This window comes from Xylaria bambusicola, assembly GCF_022495145.1.
Source record: "Xylaria bambusicola strain CBS 139988 unplaced genomic scaffold F5B22scaffold_42, whole genome shotgun sequence".
Lineage (NCBI taxonomy): Eukaryota > Fungi > Ascomycota > Sordariomycetes > Xylariales > Xylariaceae > Xylaria > Xylaria bambusicola.
The window spans coordinates 36163-54294 of NW_025953595.1; the positions used below are offsets into that span (position 1 = coordinate 36163).

Below are 18132 nucleotides of genomic sequence, written 5' to 3' on the forward strand. Positions count from 1 at the left end.
GCGAACTAAAACATAAGGGTGAGATGGCCGAGTGGTTATGGCGCTGCGTTCAGGACTAAACTTGAATTTCAATTCAAGATCTCGAGCAATCGAGATTTAGAAATTTCGCAGTGGAGCAATCCGCGTGGGTTCGAGTCCCACTCTCATCATCAATTTACTTTTGGTATCTAATACTACGGGAATCTCTCTTTATTTTTGGCCATACCTTCCGTCTAGTTGCTTGTAGATGTTGATGTTGTTTGTCGTGAAAGAAACATGCATTGTTTGAATCTGCGATCTCTTGTTGGTTTGTGAAGTGGGCAAGAAGTTTGCCAAAGTTGGATTCTTCTATGACAATATCCATATCTGAATTCAAGCAAGCCGTGCCTTGTTCTATAAGTATTGAGGGCATGAAGTGACGCTTGTCGCTCCAAGTGCCTCATGTGTGCATCTTGTAACACAGGTGGAACAAGCCTTTCTCAAGCTCTCTATTTCTCTAGACATTCACCATGGCGCCTAAAAGACCACACAGTCAAGAATTTGTACCCAACCCCTTCATCAAGAAGAAGAACCTAGAATGGAGTATTGATATCACCGGCTTGCCGCACGATGCAGCTAGCTCAAGCGGCTCCGACGAGGACAGAGATGTCTCGCCACATCAAGATGAGGAGGAGCAGCCGACCACTTCCGCCATTGAAGCTGGACAAGCCAGCATAGAGGATCACCTCAACTACTTCAGTACGCTTTTAGCTAAAACTACGCTGTCGCCGTTCCCTTCAGGCAGTCCCCATCTTTCTGTCGAGGGCTATCGGAAGTTGTACGAAGCCAATGCCGGAAGTTCTCGCGGAGCACACTTTATCATCCATCAACATGATCATCCGGTCGCAGGTACGCATTACGATCTAAGGCTACAAATCAATGAAACGAGCAGTGCATCATGGGCAATCATGTACGGACTTCCGGGAGACCCAAACAGTTTCCGGTTGAACCGAAACGCAACGGAGACGCGGATACACTGTTTATGGGCAAGTGTTTCCTTTGCATCGCATTATCGATTAACAGACTAACAAGCACCAGAATCATCTCATCGAAACTGCCTCTCATGCCACTGGCTCTCTTCTCATCTGGGACACAGGGACCTACACCATCTTGCCAACGGAGCGCAAGAGTGAGCGGGATGACTCGCAGTCCTCATCAGATGAAGACAGCAGCTCGCCACAAATGACAGAGCAGCAGAAGTTACATGAGGCGTTCGCAGCGCGGAAGATCCGATTACAGCTCCATGGCTCGCGTCTACCAGAGCCATACGCGCTATACCTACGTCTGACGCATGAAGAAGACATCGCAGGCCGGAAACGCAGCACACGCGTTCCCAAAACTCGAAGACGCCGCGGTACACCTTCCACCCTAACAGGTAGAACCACGAGGTCCAGCGCCAAGGGCAAGGACGCACGCGACACGAGTTCCGACTCAGAGCCAGAAGATCCCGCTACATCCTCGCGCAGAACCAACGGGAAGCAACCCCAGACCGCTAGCGACGAAGACGAAGACGACGCGGAACTCGTGCGTGCGCCTGCCGAGGAGGGTGGGAAGGATATCTCCCCCACGGAACGCGAACTGCGCGAACTCGAGGACGAAGAAGTCCGCAGGACCAACGCGTACACTGGGGCAACGAACTCGATACGCAGCGTGCATCAACGGCAGTGGTATCTATCCCTGGATCGCGAGAGCAGCGGGTTTGTGAAGAGAAGGCGGGAAGGGGGGATAGTTTGGGAAAGAGGGGACGACGGAGTGAAGATGGATGAATGTGAGACTGTTGCTTCGAGACTGACTTATCCCTTTTACGTCCGTGGTGTTGAGCATGAGAGGAGTGTGGTTACGGGACGGCTGGGCAGCGAGGTGCTGAGGGACGAGGGGGTGACGGGGTATATTGGCCGGAAGGGGTGGCAGGCCATTCTGAAGTGAAATCCCGTTCGGACCGCGCCCTATTGCGGATTACTTCTCAGCCCCTTTATCGTGGAGCGTCACAATAGGTTTAGTACTTGTGATGTTAAGCTCACTTCTGCCTAAGCACTATAGTCCAGCGCCCATTCAGCAAATTAACATGCGTTTAGAGTGATAGTAACAAGTGTATTAACAATTGTAATAGTGTTTGCAATAATGGCCGTGATAACAACAATAATAACGAGTACAGCAATGGTAATAGCAACTGTAGTAATGACTGCACTAACAGTTGAGATTGTGATATACAGCTTATTCCATAGCTGGTGATGACGACCGCGTATTCGATTCCGATCCATGCACAGAACCACCACTGGCCAGTACGGAGGTTGTGATCCAGGCAGAATCTATAGGTGTCATAGCAGTTCTCTTGACATGAGCTCGGAGTCGCTCCACGTCAATAATGACTTTATCCTCTTGGTTCCAAATGAGTAGTCTAGGACTAGGATTCTTTATATACGGTAGCATGTTCTTGCCCTCCGATCGATCCTTCTGCCGTGTCTCTTCAGCAATCCTTAACTGATTCGCTAGGGACGGCCCGTCGATGTAGGTGCCACCGCTTCTGTCCATGAAAACTTCATCCAACGCAGGGTTCCATTGACCCAGACATCTCATGGCCGCGTAACTCAGCCCGCAAAACGTCGGTCCGTGGCCTGTGGTTCCCTGGCTCAAAGCGTTATGGTCGTTTCGGAGACATTTTGGGCAGCAACAGGTAAAGGCCATCAGGAACGTATGGGTCATCTCATGGAGCAAAGTGTCCACAAGCTCTGCAAGGGTGGCTAATCGTGAGCCTCTCTTTCTGTGTATGGATATGTCGAACTTAGGTATGATTTTTGTTGCCAGTTCTTCACATAAACCAAGCTTAAGATCCCAAGGCGGGAACACTGTCAGAACTAGCCAATGGACCAAGTGTGTGACAGATCCAAAGAAGAAGAATGTATCGAGTAGCTCCATCAATTTGTTCATTACATTGTATAGATCTGTTGCATGGAGGTTCTTTGTTTGTCTCTTTGCGTGGCGCTCGAAAACGGCAATGAACTCGCGCTTTGCACGTAGCTGCTGGGGTGTAAGTTGACCATCGCTGATTTCGTAGAAGCTTGCGACGGTACAGTTCATGAGATCTCGGGCTCTGTATGCATAGTAACACAGCACTGGGCGAACATCGGTGCTCTTCTTGTATGCGAAAGGTCTGGAGTGGAGGACCTTCAAACTTTCTCCAGGCTTGCTAAGCATGGTGTGATTAGCAGTGAATATGATATCAGTCTGTGAATCGATATAGGATGTGATAATGGATACTAATGTGTAGTTATACTTGCTACATTCGTAACAACCACCAGGCTGGAGGTGAAGACAGAACTAATATAGGACCATTGTATGTGATAGCTTTGGGGCTTGTTGGAAAGGGGGTGGAATCACCAAGATGGATCGAGACCAGTCTGGTATGGGAAAATGACAGTTCTGGGATTATGGTCTGCCCTGGGGTGATTTGCCTTGTTCTGCCCAGGTGGTTGAATACCTATGCTACAACCAGCAACTGCGACCGGCAACTACAAACAATGCAGAGCACATTCCTTGAATTTCTTTAGGGCTTCATGGCGGGTGACTTGGGGGCACGGGCCTCTTTAGGTCGATATATGTGATGCATTTCTCTGGTTGATATTCTCCTAAGTACAATATGTTGAAAACCAAGTACTGATAAGCCTCCCTAGAAAGATGATATATGGCTAGCTGGTTATCATGATTAGAAAGGAGCAACATCTTTTGAGCCCTGCAGGTTATTGACCTTGAACTATTACGAGGAGCATCTGAGAAGTGGAATGTAGATCATCAGGGCTCTGGCATATTGCCTCCAACTTTCAGGGGAAGGTCAGACAGAAGTCCATTGAATCCTCAAGCCAATGATATCCATAATAGAGCATACAGATCAATGTACTTGATAAATAGGTTGTACAAACATGTGAATGGAGTGTACAGCTCTATGGAATAGCGTGTTTAGTACTCAATGGCCATTGTCCATTTAGTTCAGAGAGCCTCCAGGGGACCTAGAAGCATTCACCTTCAATAACAAAATAGAACTCCATTGGTGATGATGCAAAGAAGCTATAAAAAGTATTACTCACAAGCTGCGCTGTAGCCTAGCACGGTATATTTTGTTCAACTTGGATCCCTATTTGAGCATATCTCTCACGTCCCTTTACCGATTCTTTTGTTTATCTGGATTTTCCAATCTTGCCAAGCACAGCACAAGTCGTTCCTGCCAGGTCCACGCATCAACTTCTATATCCTTCAGCCTTGCATATACCTTGGCCCCCTGCAAGAAGCAGGCTTGTAAAAGGTTCTATTCACAACCTTTTCCCAAACTCGCCATATAATATTATGGTTGCCCAATATTCAACCAGTGTTGCACTATACTTCTAGGCCAGTATGCCTTGTCAATGCACTGCCACTACGCTGGAACCAAAGTTGTTGATCACGGACGCCAGACAGGAAGCAAGGGAAGAAGAAAACCAGAACGCAAGCACAGACACATCTACGAACAGGAGCGATGCCGCAGGCACAAAGTCAGCTCAGGCAATAAAGAAGCAGATCAGATCATGGCCTGTTATTCTGTCATTGGAGCAAGGTGCGCTGAGATTGTCTACAGGTGTGATTTTGTGGCTCAGAAAGAAACCAAAGCGCGCTCGCATAGGAACGCATCCAGCCTGGCCAGGATACACAGGAGTCGGCACTAAGCTCAAAGTCGAACTCGAATTCAAAGCATACACATCCCAATGTCTAGTCAATAACACGGTTCTGAGCAGCTATCCAATGCGAGGCCACCGAAACCTAACCCCCAAACAACTTGCGGCACGCGACAAGATAATATCAATGTGGAACATTGTCAAGGATAGAGAAGAGCAACTCAATACCCTCGAGCTGAACAAGTTCACGCGCCTGTTCGACGAATTCTTCTTCTTCGGCATCATGACCAAGAATAGCATGCTTCCTCGTCTCAAGTCAAAAATGTGGGAGATGACGCCGAGGAATCTAGCCAAGCATGGCGAAAAATACAAGAAGGGCGAAGATACTAGGATAGTATGGGGCGTAACATGTGAAGAATACCTCCGTGGGCTAGGTCCCTTCGCGAAGATAAAGATCACCGGCGCAAGTTTCTACGAGAAAGATAGGACAGTAGTGAATGCGCATTTCTTCCTCGAGACGCTCATCCACGAGATGGTGCACGCTTACGTCGAAATGTACCTATGCAACTGCATAATGTGCTTCAAGGACTTGCCCAACAATGCCGGCGTGACGGGCCATGGGAGAACATTCGTGCTCCTGCTCGCATGCATCGACAGCACACTAAGATCCTGGGGCGTGGGACTCTCAGGTCTCACCCTGCCTGTGCATGATCCTAGGCGTCCTGGTACAACACCACCGCATTGTCTGAACGAAATCAGGAGTCTGTATGAAAGAGAACAGGCGCATTGCAAGATGATCAGAGATCTAGCAGCTGAGAAAGGGAAAGATGAAGCAAAAAAACAGGCGAATGACAAGGCGGACGATACTAGTATTACCCCTGCGCCTCCGTCTTCGCCTCCTCCTGCCCCTGAATCAACTAAGGATGGAGCACCGCCAGAACGATCAGAGTCCATGCTCATGGAGAACCTAAGTCATTTGGTGATAAAAAACTTCCAATTCAACGACCTACGAGAGTTCACCGAGAGAGTCCCCGGCGAGAATGTGTGCATCACGAGCATTAAGGATGTGTCAAAAGGGGTTACTCGAGTCAACCCAAAGAAGTTGGAGGAGACGGGGGATCTCGTGCAGGCGTTGATTGCACAACAGACCACGCTGGATAACGTGAAAGCCTGGACGAAGCGTAATCTCGACTGGGAGAAACTAAAAGACAAGGCGAGCGATTTCCACTTGCTAAGAAAGAGGGAAGAGGAGAGCGAGGCGAAGTCGGCGGATGCTGATAACGCAGGTGAAGCCAACAAGACAGCTGAAGCCAACAACCCAGACAAAGTCAAAAAGCGACGGAAGACGAGACCGCGACCGCGAACACTACCGAAACACGAAGAATCGTTCGCAATTCGCACACCCCGTCCACCCCGTCCACCCCCTATCACCCCCTTACCGACCTTGGAGGAAGAAGAGCCCATTTAACATCCCTTTGCACAGCGGGAAGGGATATATTGATTTCTAGATACCCACATACCCACATACCTCGGCTAGGATCTTTTCAGGGAATATGGGTTGCGCAGGATTTCAAAGGACGAACAAAGGATTGATGTTTCGTCCGAGAGCTTCAGGATGCCAGGATATCACGAATGAAGAGGGCGAAATAATGGATAACCTCACTTCCGGTGGTATTTATAGCTTATGCCCCATCGGAAATCAACGCGTAGATTAGAGCAAATAAATCAATCTCCCTTATGAAGCACGTCTTATTGCCATTGCCGTAGACTGTGCGGAACTCTTGCGTCGACGGCAAGTAGTTCTCTATACTACGTAGCAAGTCCCCTTTCATCAATGATAATCCCCGTTTCTATCATATCATAGAAGCGCTGCCTGTATACCCATTATACTTCCTGATTCGTCGTCCCATCAGCTACGACATTACAACGATGCCTGGCTCTCTAAGTATCAGGCTTGAACACGCCATCCTTGCATAACAGCACGACTTTCTTGAAGAACCGTCTCCACTCTAGGGGGTCTCCCTTAAGTTTGACGAAGCGAACCTCAAGGAGCTCCTGTGATTCGGGAAGATAGTATTTATCAAGTAGAATCTCTCCATGTAATCCTTGCTTGCGGTCGTCGATAGTCCTGACCCTGAACGTGGCCACATGGTCTCCCTGGCCGATGGGAGGAAGTGCTGATGGTAACGGGACGTTTAGGTTATGCAGAGCGTCGCTCAACATCTGCACGAGTAGCTGCGGAGGCATGTGTGAGAAGAAGCGTGTGAAAGAATGCGCTGGTACGATATCTCTGAATTTCCTTGCACGTTGTGTCAATGTCATGGGAACCGAGGGAGTTTGCGAAAACTGGCTCATTGACGGCTCTTCGGCAAGAGCGTCGAAGAAAGTAGATGACTGTGTGGCATGGGGTGGAAGGGATGCGTCAGCCCTCGATATAGGTTGTGTTGAGGAGATGGCGTTCATTCCGACAGGGCGCGCTGGCCTTTCCCAGTCAAAGAGGACGTCGTTAATAGGGGTTTCCGGTTGGCTCAAGGCCATCCGAGCGTGATTAGACTGGCCTTCATCGATATCCATCGCATCTTGAGATGGTTGCGATGGTCGTTGGGAAGCGGGAGGTTTTTGGCTGAAGTCGATATGGAGATTTTCAAGCATCTTGGTTGCTACATGTATTGGATCGGATATCTGGCCATTGGCCGAAAGGAGCTTGTTATTTCGGGTATACCAAGGATGCTGCCGAATCTGGGCAAAAGAGAATCGTTTTCTAGGGTCAATACTCATCATACCCCTAAGTAATGAGAGTGCATCGGGAGGAATCCTTTGCCAGAGGCTGTCGGAACTGCGGCCGTTCGTCTTCCTGTATTCTTGAAACTCCCAACTTTGTGCCGTTGGTTCTTCCCATGGTGTGTTGCCAACGAGTAACACAAACAGTATAACACCGCACGACCATATGTCTACCAGCTCAGGGGCATATTTGACTACTTCACTCGATCTCCTGGCACAGGCGAGAACTTCGGGGGCAATATAAGGAGGACTGCCGCACATGGTACCACTCAACTTCTTCTGGCCCTTGTACTCAAACATGGTCGCTAGACCAAAATCTGCCAACTTCAGATTGCCGCTTTCCGACATGAGAACATTTTCTGGCTTTAGGTCGCGATGTGCTACGCCCTTGGAGTGCATGAAGCTCACGCCACTGACGAGTTGAATGAAGTAGAGATGTGCAATATCTTCGGTGACGCCTACATCGGCTTCAATCTTGTCGAACAGATCGCCTCCTTCGGCATATTCCATGGCTATCCACCGCCAGACATGGTCCTCGCCCGTGGCGAACCATTCGATGACGTTGGGATGTTGACCTATATGAGAATGCAGCGATACCTCCATGGCAATCTGCTTGGCGGAGATGCGGCCATTTTTGAGTGCATAGCCCTTATGTATCAACTTGACAGCAAACACGGGGGTATCTGAATCTAGAGGGATGGCTTTCTTGACACTGAGAAGCGGTCAGCAAGCAGCTCACCGAGGGTTGAGTAAAGGATGGCTAAGCGTTCTTACGATGCATATGCGCCTCTTCCTATTGTTCTTGATATAATTCTGAATGGTAGATCGCTCGGCAGAGGATCTAGCTGAGACTGTTCCATGATTTGTTCAGCACAAGGTTGTTAATTCGATAAGACTAGTATCTATTTCACTTTGTTTCACATTCAAGGTTCCTTCTTGACTTTTTCCTTTCCCAAAAATCCAACCGAAATTCATTTAAAAACAACACCTTGATATACCTAGAGAGTAATGGACCCTGCCCGGAAAAAGAAACGAACTGCAGCTGTACATATCTGATATCTGGAGATGGGCTGTACTTACCATAGTGCTTAGATAGGTAGGTACCGGTATGTATGTTAGACGCGTTTGGACGCGCCTGGACGCCACTTAAAAGCTGGGACCTGGGTAAGTAGGGTATGATTGAGGCCAGGAACAAGGCCAGGACCAAGACCGGGTGTTGTTTTGTTTGAGGATGCGGTTATCTGATCAGATTTCGTTGGTCCTGAAGCCCCTGCGCTGATCAAGTAAAGCAAGTACCTGCTTGTGTTCTTGGTTGGTCACTGAGGGCGCTTCATGGGCAACTGCCTTTGGTCGACCTCTAAATAGTACCTGCCGTACCTACAGTAGGATCACAGATGTTGCTGCACAGGCTCGACGGGATAGCTGTGATTGATTGGTCGGATGTACCTCAAAAGACCGCCGCCACTGCAATGCTTGTACCTCTGTAGTACTCGATCCGGAATTTTGGCTGTGGTGCAGAGGTGCTGTATCATAGAGCTACAGAAAATGTACCTGAATAGCAGGCCCGGATGGGCTAGAGAGGTACACTGACAGAGGACTGGCAGTGGACTGGCAGTGGTAGCGTGCCTGTAGATTTGGCGCCGATCGTATCGCTAAGACGCACCTCGGCGCACCTACCTAGTGTGCTTCGTAGTGGGCGGTTGCTAAGGGCCTGCGGGGGCGGGCAACCAAAAAAAGTCCACGGCAAGGCAAGGGGTCTGCTACCAAAATAATAATAGAAGTTGTTGCTGAGCTAGCTACCGTATCTCTCGTTGTTTACACTTGTTGAAGCTGCGTTTGCCTACCTCAGACCATTTATCGTGCTCCCTTACCTTCCTAGCGACTCCCTCATATTATCATCAGTTCCTTATTCCTAAGATTTTCATGCTATTTCATCTCCCCCGGGCAATAGTTCGTGCTCTATAGTCTCAGGTTCGTATACCCTAACTAATGCTACAACCATCCGTCCATTTCCTTTAAAGTACAAATAGACGTCTCTATGCTGGATTTCGATTAATGTTCTAGCTGCTGGTCAGTAGAGGAGCTGTATCTGTCAATGGTGATACATGTTATATCGATCGGCTGTGCCATTGTTCCAAGAGCACACGAATCGTCCGTACTAACCGCTGTCGCATTCCAGGCCGGCTTTCTTCCTCTTTCAGCTTCTATCTACATTCCCATCCCGGCGACTCAGCCAAAGCCTTTGTTCCCGCTTCTATAGCCATACTTTGGGAATAACTATCTACGCTCGAAATCCCAGTTCAGTGATTGACGACTACGGAAAAAAACAAAAACAATAACAAAATGGACTACACCATGGAGGATTCCCAGAACTCAGCCCCTGGGAGCGTCCCGGCTGCCAAACTCGGCGGTACTCGAAAGGGTCCCGATGCACAGAGTGTTACCAAGAGGTACGAGTAATCCCGCCCATCGTTATCCCGTCGCATGCCTTTTGACACGTGCCCCTCTGCAGACTACAAACAGAGCTCATGCAGCTGATGACCTCGCCTGCTCCCGGTGTCTCGGCTTTTCCTTCGGCGGATGGGAACTTGATGTCATGGTCTGCCACCATCGAGGGGCCTGACGACACTCCCTACTCCGGCCTCACCTTCAAGCTGTCTTTCGCATTCCCCTCAAACTACCCTTATGCGCCACCGACTGTGCTGTTTAAGACACCCATTTACCACCCGAATGTTGACTTTTCGGGTCGTATCTGCCTCGATATCCTGAAGGATAAGTGGACGGCTGCCTACAATGTTCAGACCGTGCTATTGAGTCTGCAGAGTCTTCTTGGGGAGCCCAACAAGTAAGTTTCTTGATTGGGCGATTGCGCTTTCCTTTCTTTCCATACCGGTTCCAGGCTGTCCGAGACTAATCATTGGCTCCTAGTTCGTCACCCTTGAATGGTGAGGCTGCTGAGTTATGGGATAAGGATTTCGAGGAGTTCAAGCGCAAGGTTACGGCCCGTCATCGCGACATTGACGACGACTAAATCTTTACAACCTAAAAAATTGTATTATAGACCGGCCATTGGGTCTCGAGCGCCGTCTGTTTCTATTGGAATTATGAGGGCTATCCACTAGCATCGGAGAACAGGAGTCGATTTGATAACCCCGTGCCCTTGTGGTGGGCAATCGTCCTGCCTCGGGGTTCTTGATTTGGTATTGATTATTGAGTTTTGCATTTGCGGCTGGGCTTGGTACGGTTGACATGGATAGTCGTTAGCATTCGTTAGCATACTGGCACGAGATGAGAGACAGCAAGTCTACTTGTCAATCACATCACCATGACCTTTAAAGTTCTCGATTATCTTGTCGTGCGTCAAATGTCGTGCGTCAAATGTGATTTGCAGGTGATAACTACAAGAAACTCTCAGGCCTATTTTGGTCGAGCGATGTGAGATGTAAGGTTCCACTAGACACGGACACCTCAGCAACCCATATGTGTTAACATTACTGCACGGGACCAGCATGACCTAGGCAAAGTAGCTGCTGGCCACCTCCCACTCATCACAGGGCGATTGTCTTTGTCGAGCTCGTAGGTGCTCACATGTCTTGATTCGTCGACTAGCGAGACTAAATTCCATGAAGCCAGGAGAAACTCCGAAACCATGCCCTACATAAAGCGTGCCCATCCAGGTATCTTCTTCATCCGTCTTCCTGTATTGAGAAGAAAAGACCCTTGTTTTTTGCTCTGCTTTGCGCCGTTTCGTTTTGATTCGCTTATTCCTCAACAACAACCGTCACGAGACCCTTGGGGTTCTTAACGTTGACGGCCTGGACGTAGCTGTAGAGCTTCTCCTTGGCATCCTCCTCGTCGTTTCGCCGACGGCTGATGCGGATGCGTAGTCTGTATGGGACACCCTTAATACCCTGCTCCCAGACCTTCTTATTCAACTGGGGGTCGAGGCGGACGTCGGAGGTACCCTAAAAGTTGATGTTAGTTCTAGTTTCGTCATTCAGTAGAGAATGCCGTCGAGCTGGTCGATCGAAATTGTATTCAAAGATTGGAACGCGCGGGGTAAGAAGATTGTCGTACCATAGCCTTCTCGGCGAAAGCCTTGATCTCCTTGATGGCACGAGGGGCCCGCTTCTTGAAAGTCACACCATGCAGCTTTTCCAACCGTCAGCATTTCTCCCTCATCTCATAGTAAATATGGCGGCTATTGTCGTGCGATTGCCAGGCGTATGGACATACTCTCTTGTGCATGTGGATGGTGTACTCGCGAGCAACGACCTGCTCGATGGCGGACTTGGCGGGCTTCTTTCCCTTGGACGACATTTTCTGTAATTTCGAAAATCAGTAGGGCGGTTCAATTGGCGAGGTCTCGTTCGATGTGAGTTGGGCGGCGTGCTTACTGCTGTTGGTGTCTGGGGTTAGTTGTCGAGAAAGGTCGGGCGTTAGGTTGGTTGTTGATTGTCTTGCGAAATCGAGAAAAAACCCAAGACCAAGTGTGGGAAGCTGAGGGCATGGAGAAATCTCGGTAAACGAGCCAATCAGTGGTAGGGTAGAGGAGAGATGGTCTGTGCTTTTTGCAGAGAAATTGATCGTGCAGAATCGTGTGTGGCTTAGGTGGGGCTGCCACCTCTATCACATCGTTATCTATGTGTGGCTTGCTTCCCCTCTGCCCAGCCATAAAAGGCGCAAGACCCGCCAAGCAGAGATCAGATGCACGGATGTACCCAAGTACATCGTGAAATGACGCCAGCCTTTTATTTAGCTACACAGTCCCTAGGTAGGGCTGCTAGGCATCATCTGTAGTTATGTACCTACCTAACCTTAGGTACATGCTGTACATGCTGTACATGCACTGCGTAAAGCACCTAATGCAATGCTAGGATGACTCGCTACGAGGACTGACAAACGCCATCAGTTCTTTGAATATATGTAAGCTTATCGGGATTGTAGACTTCAATGATGAAATGGTTTCTAGACATATATATAGTACCTAGAGTATTGCTTCAATCGATGGATAATTTAATCCGTGTCACTTGCCCTTACAATGGCGTCGAGCTGTAGCCGTGGCTTGCGTGTTGCAGTGCGACGAATACGGGTCTGTGATTGGACAGCATGTCGTATTGCTCAATGGTCGTAATTTCAGGGGGACCCGAGCGCAGACACCAGCATCGAAACAGTAGGTCCCGTCCACCATGGAGCCTCGATGATTTCGTGACTTCATGCCTCGACAATCAATCACGATCCCCAACCCAGCCCACTCGGTGTGGTATGCTGTTTCCCTCGTTTAATCGTTCTCTCCATTGCGCCTTGAATAGACGCTTTTCTTTCCAATCTAGCAAACAACGTCAATTGCTCCAGACTGGGTGCAAGCAACTTTAACCTATAAAACACGCCTCGATCGATCTGTCCGACAACTACCAACCTCTCGATTCCCTCATTTGACGCCCCATCCATCCCGCCGCGAGAGCGGCAACCACGGTCGCCTAGGCGTTGATACTATTGCATTTATATAACAACTCAATCTTCTAATTTCTAATATCGCGTTCGATTCGACAAGATGGCGTTTCAAGGTCGTAGTCCGTTGGATGAAAATAACTCGGCACCTTCGCCAATGCCAGATCTACACCGGAATCGGTTACCTACTCTTTTCGAGGTCTTGAGCCGAAGGACCCATCCTCCTGTTGACCTCTTCTCCTTCTACATATATATGCGCGACCAGCAGCGATCGGTCGACTACTTGGACTTCTGGTAGGCCGAGAAGGAAATTTCTCATAAAAATCTTTTTGGGGTGCTAACACAGTATTAGGCTGGATGTTGCGCAACATATGTCATTATGCCGCCACTATGTTCGAGAGTTACGAAGATCAGTATTGGTCAGGACCCCAGATTTAGAAAAGGAGGAATCAAAAAGATCCTCGAGGGCCTTGGAGGCGATTGGCGATATCAGCGCCGGTCCTTCTATGGGAACAGAGAAAGAACGGGAGCAAAATGCGCAGATGTCGGCGTACCTACGAGATCAGCCTGCACCCAGCGCAAGCGTAATGGTCGATTCACCACAGGGCAGCCAAGAACGACGGGCAAGAGCTAGCACACAGCTGAGCTCTCCAGGCATCACCTCGGATTCCAACTCTCCAGCACACGCTGTCTCTCGGGAGGATATCAGGGCATCGGCCGAATCCATACTATACACCTTCCTGCTTCCAGGTGCCGAACGCGAAATAACGCTTCCTGGCTCCATCACGTCGGATATCACTACTGCCATCGAGCAAGATGGTCGCGATGATCCAGAAGTATTTGACGTGGCCAAAGATTACGTTTTCCAGGCCATGGAGCGAGACGCATTCCCCGGTTTCTTGAGAGCTCGTGCTTTCGGCAATTTGATTCCGCCTACCATCCTCGCAAGGTTGATTATTGGACTCATTGCTATGTTCGGCGGGTTCTGGACTGCTTTCATCCTCATCTTCCTCAACGCCTCACGTGCCACTCGATGCTGGGTACACTCCCCCCTCCTACGTTCTGCGCATTCGTTCACGGCTTTGCTGACGATTTAAAATAGGAAATTCTCCCCTTCACGATAGGTGTATACTTCCTGTGCTCCTATCAGTACTCGTTAGATCCGATCATGGCTCTCATCGGCTTGACCGAATACACGCCGTTCTCCTTCGTCCGAATCCGAGAGCCGTACGTGCGCAAATTGCTGATAAAGCGCTCCATCACCGTACTGGCTGTCACTATCCTGGTCGACGCGGCTGTTTCGGTGCTGTTCATCCTGGTCCCAGGAAAACGACTTTGAGGTGATCGGTTCAACGACCGCGTCCCTTCTCTAACGACCCTCACGACTGGCTCGTTCTACTTTTGCGTTGTCTTTTTTTTTTTTTTTTATTCTTTCGCATGTTCGGCCTAAATACCTCAACCATGTATTCTAAATATCGGAGTTGTTGCTGTTCGTTCAGTCCTTTCTGAAAAAAAGGGGGTTAATACCATCACGTATGTTGCGCGGACTATAGATTCTCATCCTGATGGAAAATTAGACCTGTGAAAGGGGCGGAAGCTGGGTGCTCGAGGTGTAAATTATCTGGATGGGGAAAATCCTTTTCACCTAGATATACAGATGTCCTTAGGTCGTCGTGAAAGAGACTCTCTTCCTGAAATCATGGTCTTATACTTGCTTGGTACTTCGCTCTATAATAATTCCCGCCGCAGCTCTGAAATAGTCTAAGTTTCATTGATGTTTTTGCATGGACTGTACGCAACCCTTATGAAGCGCGGGAAAAGAATAGGCGGATATGGCCGGTGTTTATAGTATTCACTTTATAGTGCATGATTTGGTCTGGACGTAATAGTGATTGATCATTGTGCTGTTTGTCTCTGACGCTAGATATCTGACTGTAACTCTACTTGACGGCCAGGTGTCCTGCCAATGTCATATCTTCATCGCTCATAGCTACTGTCTAAGAGTGTTTGTCCGGTATGCCATGGCACTATCCTCACCTCTCAAGGATATTCGAGCTTACCCGGGTCCGTCAACTGCCAGTGTGTTAGTCGGATACGTAGCTGTCTTCTTCGGCATCCATCCTGTATAACCGGAGATTACGGCCAATGTCTTTCTTCGCCCCCATCGCTTTGCACTATTCCACCACTGCATTATGGTTTTCTATAGCTTCCGGCGATTAGCTCGTTTCTTTCCTGGTCCGCCTAACGCGGCGCCAGCACTGCCTCCGCCCTCGCCGTCATCGGGCTCTTCCTCGTCGACCTCCATGGCCTCGTCGTCAATGGCGTTTGCTTCGAGACTTCCGCTACCTCGCTTGTTGAATCTCTGCCCTTGCATCCTCGTCAACGCCCGGTTGAGTATGGCTCCTTGGCGCTGCGTGTGAAGTCCCTGCTCGGCATTCTTCTCTTCCTCGATTAGTTTTGCTGTCTGCTCGATTAACGCCTTCTTGTCGGCGTGGCGCTTGGCTGCGGCTGCTTTCATGCTCGCGATCTGCACCTCCAGATCCTCTAGTGTTGAGGTGCAGCGTCCTGACCACTCACGGAGAGTGTTTAGCATTGATGGGATCGAGCCTGGTGCTAGATCCCGCAGGGGTGAGACCGAGGAGGTCCGTACGAGACCGTTGCGGGGATCGAGTTGGGCGTCTACTAATCCTGCGTATATGGCGCTGATAATAAGGTTCTCAACGGCCCGGGAGTCTGGGAGGGAGAGACTCTGTTGTAGTGCGGCATAGCTCAGATTGTGCGGGTCCTTCGCGAGCGTGAGGAGGGAGAGTTGCCGTAGCTTCAGGATCTGGGCATCATTGAGCAGCGGGAGGTTCGTTGTTGATGTGTAATCGGCATATGTGCCGTACGAGAAGATCTCAAGGAGCTTCAGGTGCGAGGCATAGTCTGGTGATTGTGCGAGAGCTTGTATTTGTGGCGTTTGCAGGAGCTCAGCGAAGACATATGTGTTGGAGTTGGATGTCGCTTGGGTTATGAGGTCAGCGGCTGCCCGTGGGCCAGTTGCCGACTTGCTCAAAGCGAGGAAAGGCTTCAGTAGATAGACATGTGGTCAGACTCGTAGTATATGACGGGCCAGAAAGCTGTTCTGCACTCACCTCTAGGGCGTTGAGAGCCTTGGTTTGCTCCATACTGATCAATAGATATTAGGTATGTGTTTTGCCTATTGTCCGTATTAGGCCGATCCCGGCTCGTATCAGCCTCCCCGAAAGCCGACTTTACGAGGCTAGCACCGCTGCTAAGCTTTAGATCGGCAGCCTCGTAGAATGCAACGGTAAGGAAACGAAACGGCGTTGATGATGTATGTGACCGGGGCTATTTCCTGGTTGGCTGTCGATATCCAGGGAGGGAAGCTGTTGCGAAGGCGGAATCCCAAACACTCGTGAGGGCTGGTTCGACTGGCAACAGACGCACCAAAAATCAGACAGTCAGTGCAGTTGAAACTGGGTAGGTCGGCTAAGTGGTCAAGCAAGAGGAGCTGGCGTTTGTAGATTCACGTTTTCTGGTCTCACAGTTGTTTGAGCTTCAGGTCAGACCCAGGTCTACCCAGCTATCTAGTCCGTAACGCGGGGTTGTAGTTTAGCGGGTCAGTGTGGGATGTACCCATCGGCCCTGTAGCTTCTGTAGCTTGCTGTATCCTTAGTGCACTACTGTGCGCTAGGTAATATTTTTTAGAGGTAATGAATCGCTGATCCTCTCGCGATATCTCGTGACAGACTCGTGAGGGTACGTAGCAGAAAAAACGCTGATATAAATAATGCATAATTCACAAGTGCGTGCATTTGAAGGCCCGTCCGTCATGGCTCACTAATAGGAACAATATGAAGTTCATAACAAGATAGTAGGTAGCTTGACTGTGAAGACATCTCTACAATAACGATTTCTCTTAATAGTATTGACTCACTATGTATACCTACCTAGGTACGGTAGGTAGAGGTAGGTACTGTATCATGTATACCTACCTACCTAGGTATGAACCAGCTTTGCAAAATCCATCAACACAATGTGCTACCGAGGACAATTTACAACATAGTTCAAAATGGGATGAGTTGAGCTCATGTCTATTCAAAGTATATCACGCTTTCGAAACCTTCAGCTTGAGTTACCTAGATACTTAGAACTTGTTTGTAGACAACTTAGTAAGCAAGCAGAAGAAGCTGTAAAGAAGGCGAAGGCGAATGCCGAAATGACACTCTAGCAAATAGATTGATTCACTTACCTACCAGGAGATACAAGCCTACCAGTGTTCCCATTTATCCACCCTTGTTTCACCCGACCATTTATCCAGAAAGCCTCAGGCGCCTCAGACACTTTCGCACATTGAGGCCAATCTGGTATTATCTATCCACCTAGCTCAAAGTAGCTAACGTTGCCGTCAGCGCTGACGACGAGTACGCCCTCGTGTCCACGAGACTGACGATACCAACATCCCAGCAAGAACAATCTATTGATACATGTTACCGCTTTCGGCAATATCGAATGTAGTGGTGCGTAAACGCTACTCGAGCTAGAACTTCTCTGGCGCCACGACCGGTGGAGAGGAGGGGTCCTGTACTGTAGATAATGCACAGAAGCATTCATGGCCCGTCTGTACAGAGTACCTAAGTAGGCAAATCACTTTGCCAAGGGGCGGAGGCGTTGCATAGTAGGAGTGTACGTGTACATCTTACACGATCGGACAATAGTATTCCACGACCAGGCCGATTAGGTGAGAATGGAGGTATCTTTGCAAGGCACATGCGAGTGATTACCAACCCACGGCGAGAAAAAGGAAGACAGGGGAGAACGCGGATATTGGTGACTCGTGAGCACCGAGCTACGAGCTACCCGCTCGGTCATATTGCAATACCTAAGTATGGTAGTAAGGGTACCGGTACATGCAAGGACTACAGGAATATCACAGGAGCCACCCCAACCACCCAACATGACTTGCGACTCGTATCCTGCGAGCGAGCCTGTAACGTCAAGTCCCTCATCTTGGCCCGGCCAGATCCCGCCGACTAATCCAAACCCGTCGACCGACAAACCCGAGCGCCTTAATCTGGCCGTACTATGTACATAAGTAGAAGACGGGACGCAAGACTCAAGACCCCTGTCGGTAGTAGAGGGTAGGTAGTCCCTGTGGATGCGCCGTAGTAAAGTACGTACTTGACAGCATCTGATCATTCGACTTGAGTCTTGTTTTGCGCGCGCCCGCTCTCGC

The 18132-nt window shown here is 49.3% G+C and overlaps 8 protein-coding genes and 1 non-coding gene across 9 annotated transcripts; 5 read left to right on the forward strand and 4 right to left on the reverse strand.

The window, feature by feature from the left end:
• Positions 1-6: 6 nt before the first annotated feature.
• Positions 7-2110, forward strand: F5B22DRAFT_618266 (DNA polymerase ligase-domain-containing protein). Its single transcript, XM_047975677.1, has 2 exons — positions 7-1004; positions 1057-2110. Exons 1-2 carry the CDS (start codon positions 489-491, stop codon positions 1942-1944), a joined length of 1404 nt encoding a protein of 467 aa, XP_047828014.1. The 5' UTR covers positions 7-488; the 3' UTR covers positions 1945-2110.
• F5B22DRAFT_t149 lies at positions 18-149 on the forward strand. The gene has a single exon. It is a non-coding gene; the product is annotated as a tRNA-Leu (tRNA).
• Positions 2111-2232: 122 nt separating the features above from the next.
• F5B22DRAFT_649323 (uncharacterized protein) lies at positions 2233-3213 on the reverse strand (the record flags this gene model as incomplete). Its single annotated transcript, XM_047979158.1, has 1 exon — positions 2233-3213. One exon carries the CDS (start codon positions 3211-3213, stop codon positions 2233-2235), a length of 981 nt encoding a protein of 326 aa, XP_047828015.1.
• Positions 3214-4230: 1017 nt separating this feature from the next.
• F5B22DRAFT_369560 (uncharacterized protein) lies at positions 4231-6366 on the forward strand. Its single transcript, XM_047971150.1, has one exon. The coding sequence runs from the start codon at positions 4405-4407 to the stop codon at positions 6127-6129; it is 1725 nt and encodes a 574-aa protein (XP_047828016.1). The 5' UTR covers positions 4231-4404; the 3' UTR covers positions 6130-6366.
• F5B22DRAFT_369565 (putative serine/threonine protein kinase) lies at positions 6366-8469 on the reverse strand. Its single transcript, XM_047971151.1, has 2 exons — positions 8217-8469; positions 6366-8154 (listed from the first exon to the last, which is right to left on the reverse strand). The coding sequence occupies exons 1-2, from the start codon at positions 8300-8302 to the stop codon at positions 6603-6605; spliced, it is 1638 nt and encodes a 545-aa protein (XP_047828017.1). The 5' UTR covers positions 8303-8469; the 3' UTR covers positions 6366-6602.
• A 726-nt stretch (positions 8470-9195) lies between these two features.
• F5B22DRAFT_618269 (putative ubiquitin conjugating enzyme) lies at positions 9196-10779 on the forward strand. Its single transcript, XM_047975678.1, has 4 exons — positions 9196-9413; positions 9622-9892; positions 9955-10287; positions 10371-10779. The coding sequence occupies exons 2-4, from the start codon at positions 9786-9788 to the stop codon at positions 10471-10473; spliced, it is 543 nt and encodes a 180-aa protein (XP_047828018.1). The 5' UTR covers positions 9196-9413; positions 9622-9785; the 3' UTR covers positions 10474-10779.
• On the reverse strand, positions 10733-11982 carry F5B22DRAFT_618276 (ribosomal protein L31e-domain-containing protein). Its single transcript, XM_047975679.1, has 3 exons — positions 11679-11982; positions 11520-11594; positions 10733-11407 (listed from the first exon to the last, which is right to left on the reverse strand). The coding sequence occupies exons 1-3, from the start codon at positions 11760-11762 to the stop codon at positions 11204-11206; spliced, it is 363 nt and encodes a 120-aa protein (XP_047828019.1). The 5' UTR covers positions 11763-11982; the 3' UTR covers positions 10733-11203.
• Positions 11983-12405: 423 nt separating this feature from the next.
• F5B22DRAFT_618281 (putative RGS domain protein) lies at positions 12406-14327 on the forward strand. Its single transcript, XM_047975680.1, has 3 exons — positions 12406-13187; positions 13246-13933; positions 13996-14327. The coding sequence occupies exons 1-3, from the start codon at positions 12997-12999 to the stop codon at positions 14230-14232; spliced, it is 1116 nt and encodes a 371-aa protein (XP_047828020.1). The 5' UTR covers positions 12406-12996; the 3' UTR covers positions 14233-14327.
• A 439-nt stretch (positions 14328-14766) lies between these two features.
• On the reverse strand, positions 14767-16542 carry F5B22DRAFT_618284 (PCI domain-containing protein). The gene is made up of 2 exons (XM_047975681.1): positions 16028-16542; positions 14767-15960 (listed from the first exon to the last, which is right to left on the reverse strand). The coding sequence occupies exons 1-2, from the start codon at positions 16058-16060 to the stop codon at positions 15094-15096; spliced, it is 900 nt and encodes a 299-aa protein (XP_047828021.1). The 5' UTR covers positions 16061-16542; the 3' UTR covers positions 14767-15093.
• Between the last annotated feature and the right edge of the window lie 1590 nt (positions 16543-18132).